At 38.6% G+C, this 13,638-nt stretch overlaps 1 protein-coding gene across 11 annotated transcripts in view; it reads left to right on the forward strand.

Moving 5' to 3' along the window:
- MAST4 (microtubule associated serine/threonine kinase family member 4) overlaps nucleotides 1-13,638 on the forward strand; it is a 300,840-nt gene that overhangs the window by 217,031 nt on the left and 70,171 nt on the right. For all 11 annotated transcript variants that reach the window (XM_021379467.1, XM_021379469.1, XM_021379468.1 and 8 more), the window contains one exon: nucleotides 8,608-8,696. In XM_021379467.1, coding sequence (XP_021235142.1) covers nucleotides 8,608-8,696 — 89 coding nt within the window. The remainder of the gene's footprint in view (nucleotides 1-8,607; nucleotides 8,697-13,638) is intronic.

The raw sequence follows: 13,638 nt of genomic DNA on the forward strand, positions 1-13,638 counted from the left end.
GCATAGGAGACAGTAGACCAAAGTAATGAAGAACTGATGCTCTGGAGGGGCCAGTGCACAGCGTACTAGTATGCCAACTGACCTTGCCCTATTTCTCCCAAGATGTTCACAGTGGGCAAGGAGGAAGCACAGGCAACATCCTGCCCCCAAAGTAAGGTTTAAGGTGAGCACCACAACGTGGCGAGGAATATCTGGCCTCATCATCTTATCCCAAGAGATGTACCAAGAGCTTGTAGTCAGAATCCAAAATCTTGAGTAACCTTCGTTAATGTGAAACTTCTTTGGATCGCCAAAAGCATGGCAAGATCTGTATCCTCAAAATGCCTGCCCGCATGCACTGTAGTAAGTTATTTCCTGTCTGATGTAAATGAGTTCTGGCAAAGCTATCTGCAAGCAAGTCAAGGCACTACCTCATTTGGTTAGCATCTCAAACTTACTGATGCTTTTATCTTCACAGGTGTGATATACGACACTTTGTTGTTGTTTTTAAGGGACTGCTAGTTAAATATTATAAACCTTTTTCTGTGCCTCTCAGTTATTCTTTTTTTTCATCTAGGTTTTTCTGCCATTTTATATTTCCTGAGTTATGTTATGGCAGTCATGCTTAGTGGTGAGTCAGGCAATCCCTGTGTATTTTCCTCTGATTCTGGTACTATCAAACAATTTGTCTTTTTGTTTTGAAAGAGGAATATTTACATGTTGAGGAATAAGTTGAATAACACAGTATGATAGCAGATGTTTTCAGCTAATAACATGGTTTGTGTCTCTTCCCAAAACATAAATAAGATTAAAAAAAAAATGAAGCAGCATCAGTATTAATCATTCCCATGGATGTGTTCTCAATAGCTTGTATGATACAAGGTTTCACAAACTGCATATTGAGGACAAGGAAGCAGAACTGTGCAGGAGTCTGATTTATAATCATGGGTTTTGTGATCTTCTCTCCCACTTAGTTTTAGCCACTGGTTTCCCACGTAGCATACGTCACCGGTTTTGTCTTGTGTGCAGCTGTTCTATGAATATTGTACAACTGTGGGGGTTAGAAGTAAGGTTAAATACTCAGTCTTGTGTCAAATAATGAAATACTTATCTCTAATGAGTTGAACTGGATCATTTTTTTAGGAAGTAGCTGATCAGACGATTACAACATTTTAGGTCTGTAGGGCAGACTCGGATTTCTTGAAATATTCTGATGATTTTTCTTCTTATGAAGAGGAAAAAATGTGTGATCGAAATTGCTAGGAGTAAAAATAAAAGCAGTCTCTAATGCAAAATAGATTGAACACAGATGTAACTAGTGTTAGGCAAAGGCCTAATTATGTTTATTTGTGTTGCAGTACACTGTAGAAATGGGGATTTCTCTCACAGCATCAGAGATCTGCCTTTGTGACAATGTATGGCAATCTTTCATGGGTCTGAACAGCAGAGACTTGGGAGATATTTTTGCAGTTTCATGCTTTGTCTTGGCAGGTGTTTTTCCACCAATACTGACTTATATATGTTTGAACTCACTGACAGTCTGTGTAGAGGGTGATCATGTGTCCAGCTATTTTCATTTCAAGCTTAATTTTCACCATATTTTCTTCCTAGAAAAATGAGGAACAGTCTGAGATGACTTTCTTTGTTTGCTTGAGGAAAATAAAAGTTTTGATGATGTGCAGGAAGCTGGTAGACATCAGTGATTGCAGAAAAAAGCAGTTGTTAGATATCTAGTCTGGGTGTCCAGTTCCACCCAGATAGTAGTCAAAGCTGAAACATTCACAGCTATATTGGAAAAAATCAAGACATACTCCGCTAAACTAGTACTGCTAGCAGCTGTGTACTTCACTCTGTTTTCTTACGTTCATTATGTTTTGAAAGCACTCTTCAAACTGTAATTGGCTTCATTCAAGTTGACTAAAGCTTAAGTACAAGAAAGTAAAACTTGAGCATTTCCATCATAATGGTTGAACTTTCCAGCAAATACCATGTCTATCTTTCCAGCTCACTAAAGGTTGGTATGGAATAATTCCTTGCAGTGTGTAGGATATGTAATAAGTAGTGTTTCTCATTGTGTGGCTATATGTGTATATAGAAGATTTTAATATATAAATTCATGTATCTGTATTTATGTCTGTGTAAACATACATACATGCATACACACACCAAATATAGAAAGTATATTTGCAAACAGTCTATTAAAATATTTTGGAAAATAATACTGTATTATGCTAAATTTATGTAAGTATGAAATATTGACATCCATTAAAAAATTAATTCATTGTTATTGATCTTGTGTTTTGCTCACCTTCAGAGGTTTTCCACATTTCTGTGGATAGTGGCACCTAAGAGATTTCATAATTTAGCCTTTAAATTAAGAAGTGTCTCTCAAAATTGGAAACCAGTGCTTCCTTACTCTTCACTCTCCATTATCTATAGGGCAGAACCAGACAACAGATAGCGCTGAGTAGAGTTTGTTGATTTTGCTCATGTAACCCTAAGTCCTCAATAATCATGAAGAAACAGTCTTGGTTGGTTTGCTTTCTTTTAAAAAGTGATCTAGTATGAAACTGCCATTAACTGCAGTCCACGTTGCATTCTAATTTTCTAGATCAGAAGATGCATCATCAACCTTAAAGGTTCCTGTTGGTAAGGAAAACACTGTGTTATCAGAGCACGTTATCTCTCATTGCAGCTGTTGCATTCTTTTGAGTTAATGTGCCACAGAACATCCATGGATGATGGAGAGCTCAGAAATGCTCACCAAACTGCCCTTTAATGCAGAAGACTTTTTTTCTGTAAAGACAGAACACAAATCAAAAGCAGTGAATTCCTCATTTTTAAAGTTTTAATTTTTTTTTTTAACTTAGAGCAGTGTGTCCTGTTGACTCTTCAGTATTTGCTGTTCATGAATATTACTGAAATACAACTTAAATAACACTCTTGAATAAGCGAGGTGGTGTCATCTGAAGTCTTGCTAGGGACAGCACGTTCCTCCTGAGGTTTTCAGCTGTGCAGTTTTAACACCAGAAAAATCGTAACCGCTTTTCTTATCCCTGCATCCTTTATGCTAGTGCTGATCTTGCACTATGAACCTGTCTTTTGTCTATGCAGTCAGGCTTCACATTCTGGGTACAGTGATAGCTTATTTTATCTGCGCTTACATTAGCAAATATTTATTTGCAGTCTTTCTTAAAATAGGAGGTGTCCCCTTTTAATCTTTACTTTCACCTAAACAAATGTATTATACTGATAACAAAATTAGGAAGCTGTGTTGCAAAGTGCTGTGCTCAGCATATATCGTGAAAGGTGGTGAACTGTCATAATAGCTTACAGTTCAAATCCATCTTCATTACAACTATAAATATTAATAATTAAGGATGTTGAAATGAAATCACTATACATGATCAGAGCTATGAAAAGAATGGCAGGTGGCAATCTCTATAAATATGTCTTTTATGTACTTTTTTGCAGGGATGGGGAATGGAAGCAATTAGCCTTTAGTGCCAGTAATTTGCTCACATATTAACCCTCATTCTGAAGAGAAATCTTCCATTTTTATGTGTACATCCCACGGTTACTGCCATTTTTTGATTATCAGGAAATCAGAATTTAGTATTTCAGCTCTGGATTAGGTACCTGCCCTGAGTATGTGACTGGAAGAACTGTGTTTCCCTTTCAATCTTGTAGTGTACTTAGTGTTTCCAAGAGCTTAGTGTAGCTGTATTTTAATGGCCATACTAGTACTTCATGCATTGCTGGTTGGGGTTGTAGCTGTTCCATCTTTTCTGCCCAAAGGACTTCTGCCTGATAGAGGAAAAATTGTACCAGTTTAAGGAGCAAAGTAATCTAGCTTCATGCAGATGGATCCTCTCTTTCGGCAGCTGTAGTTAACCCTTGCTGTCTGAGATTAACAAAGTTCAGCACAGAATAATTTTTTGCGTAGTGTCCTCTATTTGCTTTATCAGGCCTAGTGCTTCTCATGGGAAGTGTTGATCATCTGTTGCAGTTGGACTGACTCAGAGGTCAGATCGCTTGCTGCTCCTGATAGCAAAGCAAGGGTGAGGGAGGAATTCCCCAGCAGTGAGAAGTACTGTGAGTGGGCAGGAGTGGTGGTGGCAGAGAGCAGGAGATAAGGTAATGGGATTTGGAAACCAAATAGGAAATTATAAATTGGATTCCACTATAAGGAGCAGTGCCAGTAATCCAGGGCACAGCTGGTAGGATGTAAACTAATGCCAAACACATAGTGGTTCAAGGCTCTTAGGTCAAGTTGTGAGGAACAGACTCAAGTCCAGGAAAGATCTTCCTGGGAAGGAAAATAAGAAAAGGGGAAAAAATACAAAGTTTCTGTTGTAATTTTGTGTACACCTCAATTTTAGTTAATTTTGTTTAACATGACTGGATGATGTTTAATCTTCTTGGAAAAGTTATTTTCTCTTTTTTTCAGTGCTTTAAACCCCATGTTGTATCTACTACCTAGCTTGCTGGTCTCTTCTCTGTGCCATGCAACCTGATGGCAATATGAAATCCAAGGCTTAGAGAATTGTGTTTTGAGAGTGTGGTTTATCAAGACATTTTTTTTCCACTAGTTTACAATCCCTGTAGATATTCCTGTGTTGTATAACTTAACTATAAACAGAGAGGCTTTCTTTCAGAGCTGCCTCTTAACAGTTGGTTTATCTTGTCAGATTTGAACGGAAAATTTATGAAGACAGGAGAAGGGAAAAGTTGCTTGATGGATACAGAAATCCAGGATAAATGATTTTGTTTGCAGAATGGCTCTAACTTTTGAGTTTCATTTATTTACTGAAGATTTCTGTTTCAAGACTAGGTTTGTCAGAAGTGCTTTGCTACCTCCTTTGTGGGACCCTGCTTCCTGTTTGCAGTGTTCTGGTGACTTAGAGTTCCCCAGAGACTGCTTTTTCACCCACAAAGAGCCTCTTCTATTCTAGCATTAATCTTAGAAAGGAGTTGTGTTTCATGGGTTATACAGGATGACTACATACATACAAAACAACAAAGGTGCAGGATGAGCTTTAGCATGGATTTGTGTTTTCATGCAGTGATTCACATTTTACCTTACTAGTAGGACAAACAGAGGAGACATCATGTTTCTTTTACTTTATATCTCTTAAAAAAACACTTCACTAGAATGTGATAAATGGAATTCTTCATACAACTGGAGACATATCTGAGCAAATAGTAAAGATTTTTTGAAATAGCAGTTGAGTGGAATTTTCTTAATTATGTAAGATCTTGGTATGGTCCTCATAATTTTTAACAAGAAAATCAAGATAACTTTAATATCTTTTGATGGTTTGGATGAGGAAATTGAATTGCACCCTCAGAAGTTTGCAGATGACACCAGGTTGGAGGAAAGTGTCGATCTGCCTTGGGTAGGAAGGCCTTACAGAGGGTCTGGACAGGCTTAGTTGAGGTCGCTGGGCTGAGGCCAATGGAGTAAAGTTCAACAAGACCAAGTGATGAGTCCTGCACTTTGGTCAAAACCCCAGGCAACGCTATAGGCTTGGGGTAGGGTGGCTGGAAAGTTCCACAGAGGAAAAGGATCTGGGCATGTTAGTTGGCAGCTAGCTGAACATAAGCCAGCAGTGTGTGCAGGTGGCCAAGAAGTCTAATACAAGCATCCCGGCTTCTGTCAGAAATTGTGTATCCACACCTTGAGCACTGTGTTTAGTTTTGCGTCCCTCACTACAAGGAGGACATTGAGGTGCTGGAGCAAAGAAGAGCAACAAAGCTAATAAGGGGTCTAGAACGCAAGTCTTACGAGGAGTGGCTGAAGGAACTGGAATTGTTCAGTCTGGAGAAGAGGAGGCTCAGGGGAGACCTTAACTCACTACAGCTGCCTGAAAGGAGGTTGTGGAGAGGTAGGGGTCAGCCTCTTCTCCGCCGTAACAGCGGCAGGACAAGAGGTGATGGCCTTAAGTTGTGCCAGGGGAGGCTCAGGTTGTGTAGTAGGAAAAATTTATTCTCAGAAAGAGTGGTGGTATACTGGCACAGGCTGCCCAGGCAGCTGGTGGAGTCACCATCCTTGAAGGTGTTTAAGGAAAGGGTAAATGTAGTACTTAGGGACATGGTTTAGAGGGCAGTTTTGGTTCTAGGTGGACAGTTGGACTAGGTGATCATAGAGATCTTTTCCTACATTAAAGATTTTATGATTCTGTGAGTTATATATCCTAGATAATGCGTTAAAAGTATTGTGCTAGTTTCAGCTGTGGAACGTGAAGTTTGAATTTTAATGTATGAATAGAAAGAGTCTTTTGCATATCAAATTCTGGCATTAGCAGTAAAACTCAACTTCTGCAGTTGAGTGTAAATGATGCAGATATACACGTCTGGAATTATTTATGTAACAAAATTAACCAAGTGTGCATGGGGTCTGGAATTCCAAAGTAATGTTTGTTTGGTTAGCTAAGGAGAATCATCTGCTACCTGTGGAATCTCTTTTACTGGTTATGTATCAAGGGATTAGATGATTAAAATGTATTCTTTTTGTGAAAGATGAGGATCTCAAGTTGACATCTGCTTAGCTGCTGAATGTCTTGCAGTGGGGTCTCATAGCCCTAGACTGCAACACAGAAGCTGTATTGGTGTTATCACACCATAATGGACAGGTGCAGTCTGTTGTGTTGTGTTCTTTAACAAATGTTGAATGAATACTGAAATTTTCAGTTTGGTTTAGTTTTGGATTGCAGAATTACAAGTGGACAGTTATTCAGGTTTTTTTTTTAAATGTGTAGCAGCTAAACTGAAGCTTATCATAGTATGATAGAAGAAAAGTTACTGAAAGTACAGTGATATTGCATGAAGTCAAAAGGAAAAATTTGGACCATTTTTAGATTAGAGAACAATTGAACATAACTCTTCAGCCAGATGAAATTTAGAGATAAGATGAAACAATAAGATTTTGGAATTGTAGTCTAACGAAATAAGGAGTATTTGCTGAAGTTCTATCACTTAAAAAGTAGGTTAAATAGTGAGTACATTAAAAATATTTCTTGTAAGATCAACCTAATTTAGGAGGATTCTTTAAAATGTGTAAATAATCTCTAATTTGAGAAAATTTTCCTGTTTAGTCAGCTTAGAAATTGGAGTGCATCTCTGAAGTTTTGTGTGACTTTTCCTGTACTTCAAATGTGAATCCTTCAGTCGTTTTTTGCTTTCTTTTCTTACATAGGTCAGTGATAATTATAAATATATATGCATGAGTTTATTCATTGTATAATTGGTTATAATAATTAGGTGATATGATAGTTAATTGTGTAATTTGTGGAAATTAACTTTGCATTAACTTGTGAAACTGTTGGGTATGGCACTCTTACCGCTTCACAAAACATTTTTCAAGGGGATGCTGGTCCTACTCTTCGACATTTTTACATATTGGAAATAGTCTGTATTTTCTCTGCCTTTGCTTATTTTTTTTTCCTTTTCTCCTCCCTGCTCAGGAAACAACTTGGATTAGTTGTGAGCCTTTTTTTATTTATCTGCTTATGCTATTTTACTTTGTCCCCTCTATTGGATTGCATTCAATTAATAACATTCAACGTGAATTGGTATTGCTTCATGACAACTATACAGAGATCATAATGTTAGAAAGCTCATCTTTAGATAAAGTTACAAGTAACATCTGAATATGTCCATCTTGTATTACTGAAGTGGTTCTTACATAAGAATCTTTCACCTTTTCATGGTTTTGAACTTTCTAAACCTTAACAGATAGATTTTCTGGTTGAAGGTCTATAAACATTTGCATATGCATTTAAGATTTTATAGTTAGTCTTTTTGACTTGAAGATGCCGTTTTCTTTGTGCAGGAGTGTTGGAAGTGTTGAGAATTCATATCTGTGATAATAATAGTTACAGCAGGATGAGGGAAAATAAAACTTCTCTACCAAAAACACTTAAAAATTGTATGGTGTATTTAAGAAAAGTGTGTCCTCTCTCAAGTTTAATAGATGCATTAATTTACTATTTATCTTGCTTAATGATCCTGTGATATGGGAAATTAGTGGCTTTGCAGATGAAAAATGTATGAACAAAAAATGCATTCATCTTTGTAGGCATCATCTGTTTCATTGACAAAAGGCGCAGATGTGAAATTTATCTCAATAATTAAATTTATAATTATTGTATCATAGATTGATAAATCATTGCTCTTCCTGGCTTGTAAGTTGGAGCTACGGTTCATGTAGCAGAAACAGATTTAATCATTGAATGATGGCTATAAGCTGATATTTTTCTGAGATTGTGCTTGTATATTTTTATACATTATTAAAAATGCATGGTAGATGAGAAAGCTGCAGATAGGGAAGAGGATTTTGTTAATAACTCTACAGCGACATACTTTTCTTTACACTGAATGGCAGACATGCAGGCTTGAAAAGTTTCTACTGTGCTTTTTCTTTAGAAAATGCTGTCTTTGCTGTTCTTGTGTATGTTCATATACTTCCTGGACTCATATAGTACTACAAAAAAAACCAGTAGCACTGACTTTTAATAAGAGGTTGGGAATTGAAAGAACAAGGAAGCAAAAAGTCAAAGTGTTAGTATGTGGTATGTGATGTATTTCTGATGCTAATGTCGTTTTTTTTCCTCTTTTGCCCAACAGCTGTAGAACAAGCAATCGGAAGAGTTTGATGGGCAATGGCCAGTCTCCAGCTCTGCCTCGACCTCATTCACCTCTCTCAGCACACACAGGTGATTTTTATATCTATGCTACTGCTGGTGCTATTAAATTCTTAAAAATCCTGTATAAGAAAAGGAAAATGAGCTAATTCTCTACCCCAGTACCCTTCTTTCCATTGTTGGTAGTAGTGAAAAACTGCATATCATTCCGTCCAAATCTCTGTTAAGTTTAAATTCAGAAGTCCAGACATCTTAGGCTATGGTGAAAAGCACTCCGGAAATATCTAACATGGGTCATGCAGCTTTTTTTGTTTTCTGTGTTCTTATGCATTTTCTCAATTTCATTATCAGTGTGTATTACAATATGGAAAGAATACAGAACAGCTTGTAACACGTGGTAAAGTTAGTGGAGTTGGTGAGTAGAATATTGCATTGTACTCATGGTGCTTTTGCTCCCTAGCATTTTTGAATGTTAGGCACATTGCGAGAAATTACAGTGCTTCATTTGTCACATTTGATGTTGTTTTTAAAGCATCTGAAGTATTTAAGAGTGAATAAAAAGTCTGTAGATTAGAGATATTATTGATGCAATTGTCTGCACTTTTTTAAAAAAAGCATTTTTAGCTTACCAAAACACATTTCCTCAAAGGATTATTCTGTCATGGTTTTTTTAGCATTGGTAGTAAGAATATGCTTAAAGTCCCTCCACAAACCTTGTGTTGGCAATGACACTGACTACTTTGTAGTACTGTTCTTGGATAATAGAAGATAAAGTGCAGAGTTTCATCTGCATTTTTCAAGAAGGTGATGAGTTTAGTATGGCAATTGCAGTTTTCTAGTGGAAGCGACATCATCTGGGAAAAGAGTGGTTCTGCTCAACCTGAGCAGCAAGCTATCACAAATAGGAGTACAGATGAGATCGTGAAGATTTGTTGAGAGTTCGAGGTAACATGCTACATGCAGTTTCTCAAACCATGAAACAGGACTAGAAAAAAGTATTTCGTTTGGAACAAACTCACAGATCCTTTAGTCCAACTACCTGATTTCTTCAGGGCTAATCAAAATTTAAAACATGTTATACAAGTGCATCCTGAGCACTGATAGACATGGGGCATCAAACACCTTACTAGGAAGCCAAGTTCAGTGTTTTACCACACTCAGTAAAGAAACTTTTACTAATGTCAAGTCTGAATAATACTGTTGATTTCAAAGCTGTGGGCAAGCTACTCTAAAAGTAGAAAAATGATAGTATAAAGATTAAAGTAAGTTAAGTATAAACTGTTCTTTTCTACAAACTGAGCAGTATGTGCCATGTTTTCAGAAAACTTGCTGTGGAAGCTTGGCAACTTCTGCAGTTGCCAGGATCATAGAGTCATATAATAGTTTGGGTTGGAAGTGACCTTAAAGACTGTCTTGTTCCACCCAACTTGGCATGAGCAGGGACACTTTTCACTACATGGGGTTGCCCAAAGCCCCATCTGATGGAACCCTGAATACTTCCAGGGATGGGGCATCCACACCTTCTCTGGGCAACTTGTTCCAGTGCCTCACTATGCTCATAGTGAAGAATTTCTTTCTTATATATAATTTGTATTTTTCTTCTAAAGTTAAGAGCCATTACCCATTGTTGTGTCACTACACTCCCTGACACAGGAGTCCAACTTTCCTTTAGGCCCCCTGGAGTACTGGAAGGTCTCTCTAGGGTCTTCCCAGAGCCTTCTCTTTTCCAGGCTGAACAAGCCCTGCTGCCTCAGCCTCCTTTGTAGGAGAGGTGTTCGAACCCTCTGAGCATCTTCATGGCCTCCTATGGATCTGCTCCAACATCTCCATATCCTCCTTGTGCTGCGGGCCCCAGAGCTGAATACAGTACTGCAGGTATAGCCTCTTGAGTGGAATAGAGGAGGACTATGATCTCCTTTGCCCTGCTGGCCACCTCTCCTTTCTTGCACCCAGGATATGGTTGGTTTTTTGTGCTGCAAGTGCACATTGCTGGCCCATATTCATTTTCTTGTCCATCACTATCCCTAAATCCTTCTCCACAGGGCTGTTCTCCATGCACTCATCACCCAGCTTATATTCATGTTCGGGATTCCCTTGACCCAGGTGCAGGACTTTGTGCTTGGCCTTGTTGAACTTCACAAGATATGCATGGGCCCACCTCTGAAGCCTGTCAAGGTCCCTCTGGATGCATCCCTTCCCTCCAGCATGCTGACTGCATCACACAGGTGCTCTCTGAAAACTTCCTGAGAGTGCATTCAATCCCACTGTCCACGTCACCAGCAAAGATGTTAAATAGTGCCGGTCCCAATAATGACCCCTGAGGAATACTTCTCAGCACTGGATGCAGCATATTCTCTTATACTTGTATGTTCTCCCAAGGTATGCATGCCATACACTTCAGCAGCACTGGGATATCTCTTCTGTGCTAGAAATGTGCATGTTTATGGCTGTCTTCTTAGTTTTACTTCTGTGTGTAGTAGTTTACAGTAAACAGTCGCATAGTCATTGATGTCTGACTCAGCTGGCTGCTGTGTCTGGACCTACTCTCTTGCAGGAGTGATTTGAAATTACAGCATGCTCCGAGTCAGCCATAAGTGGTTTACTTCTTACTGTGCTGATGGAGTAGATACTTTCTAGATTTGACTTAGTAGTCAAAATAATTCCTTAATATTTGGATGCTGTGAATACGATCCTAATTCATGCAAACAGATATGCAAATGCGTTACTTAAAAACGTAGTGAAGCCATGTAGGTATGAGTTTTCTTCAGTATGTATTTTAGGAGTTCAGTGTATCAGGTGTTTATAAATCCTTGGTAACTTAGGTCTTAAGAAACTGGATTCCTACCACTGCTGTATTCTTGTGTTGTCAGAGCCACCAGGTCTAACCTGCTCAAATGACCTCCCTGCTCTTGGTGGAAACCTGTAGCTTTTTGCGAAGTCCAGCAGAGAAGTGTAACAAGGGATAGTTTGTTCTATATATCCTGCTGTATTTATTCTGGGGAGTCTGTAGCTGAGTGTTGAGTACTCCAAATTAGAGAGGCCTCCTTAACTCCATTGGGACAACCTGATTTATCTACTATCATGTTGGGTAATTTTCAGGTCTTCTTTGACTGTGTCTTTGAAGTGACTAATAATGGTGAGATTTTACCAGGAAAGTTCACTAAATCAGATCAGCATTTATTTTTGCAGTCTGCACAACACCTTCTGCCAACAGCATGAATTACAAGCTCCAAATCTCAGATGAACTAGAGATTACAATGTTTTCACTTCTTATCTCTTATTAGTCATTGCTGTTGGAGGACAAAAAAAAAATTAAAAAAAAATTAAAAAATTGAAGCAGAAAGGATAGAGGGAAACAAAACAATTTCCAGTTCCAACTGAGCAAACTAAATGTGCAGCATAAGATCTGTGCTGGCATTCAACAGAAACAGGTTTTTTTTATTAGACTGTCCTTGACTGAAGCATGATAATTGTATGCACATGTAGCAGAAGTCCTAGTAGCATTATGCAGAGTGTGGAGGATATTGGAGGGGGATCCTGCTCCAGATACTGTTTTTGAGCATGTTGTCAGAATTCAGTTTTGTGCAAGAAATCTCAGATTGCTGCAGGTTCAAGAGATTGGGCTATGAGCAGCAGGCAGGTAGCTTGTAATCATGAGATATTGCACAGCTGTATTCCACTGGGCTATTGAGGGAAAAAGGTATTGGCACTTATCACTTAAGAGACGGAGTGTAACTGATAATAAAGTTGAGACCTGGAGCCACTGAGTAATTCCAGTTCTCCATTTCCTTGAGAATTTTCTACCCATAAAATAATAGTTATTATAATAGTTTAATAGTTGCTGTTCAGAATGTTATTTTTTTCTATTTTTGGAGATCTTTCTGAGTATTTTCACAGAACCATATTAAATACTTACTTGTGATACATAATTCCTGCTGCACTATTTACCATTTCTGGGGGCTGGATTATCATTTTTCTATTTCGTATAACACTGGTTGGGAAAATAATCTGGTATTTGTTTTTGGTATTGCAATCATCTTTGTACTTTAGCAAGCATATCTTGGAAATTATTAGTAATTTCACTCTTTACTTTGTCACCTGCGGGAGTCAGGTTATGGAGGAGACAAGTGGGAATGCTCAAACCAGCATGTTACGATTTCTATGCATACTGATAGTGTTTCAGGTTTAGTTTAAGGTTAAACAGCTGTTTAGGAATATCTCCCAGTGATCTGCCCTGAGGATGGCTGAATTGTAGGGAGTGTGGGGTGGTATGGGCAGCCACCTAGAACAGTGGACACCATCAGTGTTTTGGAACTTTACCCCTAAACAAGTGCAGAATCCTGAGAAACTAGGAAAATGTTTGGAAAAGGTGTGCTGCTGCCCTGACAATCTTAGAGAGAGACAAATCACTACAGCATTCTGTGACCTGGCCCATGCCTACTGCTCAACACTGTTCAGTACCCTAAAGGGAAGGAAGCCTCTGGATCTGATGACAATGTAACAGGCCCTGTATTTGCTCCAGCCACTACTGTAGGCCTTGTGGTTTAGCTGGATAACCAGTCTGTGCCAGTATCAGTCTCCTCTGTAAGCAAGACAAAAAAAATGTCTGCAAAAGTCAGCTTGTTCAGTAAGAACAGAAATGCCTACTAAAATGAGGACAGAAGAATAAGATAAGAATGAAGCAGGGCCATCATGATGACAGGAGGAGGAAGAGTCAGAACTCATAAAGGGGGCAATAACCTTTTGACCGCTAATTATGGGTATGCTGCAAGATATATGAAAAGATTTCAGCTGTCATCCAGGTGAGGACATTGTCACCCGGCTGGTCCAGTGCTAGGATAATTGGTCCAGGAGCCTGGACTTACTGGGCAGCAAAGCCAGGCAGCTGGGATTCCTTTCTAGGGAAAGAGATGTTAACAAAGCAGTGGGAAAAGGGACACAAGCCTTCACCCTGTGGAAGCAACTCTTGTCATCCATGGAAGAAGGATATCCCTTGAAGGAAGATCTGTTTCCC

The sequence above is a fragment of the Numida meleagris genome, chromosome Z (assembly GCF_002078875.1).
Source record: "Numida meleagris isolate 19003 breed g44 Domestic line chromosome Z, NumMel1.0, whole genome shotgun sequence".
Classification (NCBI taxonomy): domain Eukaryota; kingdom Metazoa; phylum Chordata; class Aves; order Galliformes; family Numididae; genus Numida; species Numida meleagris.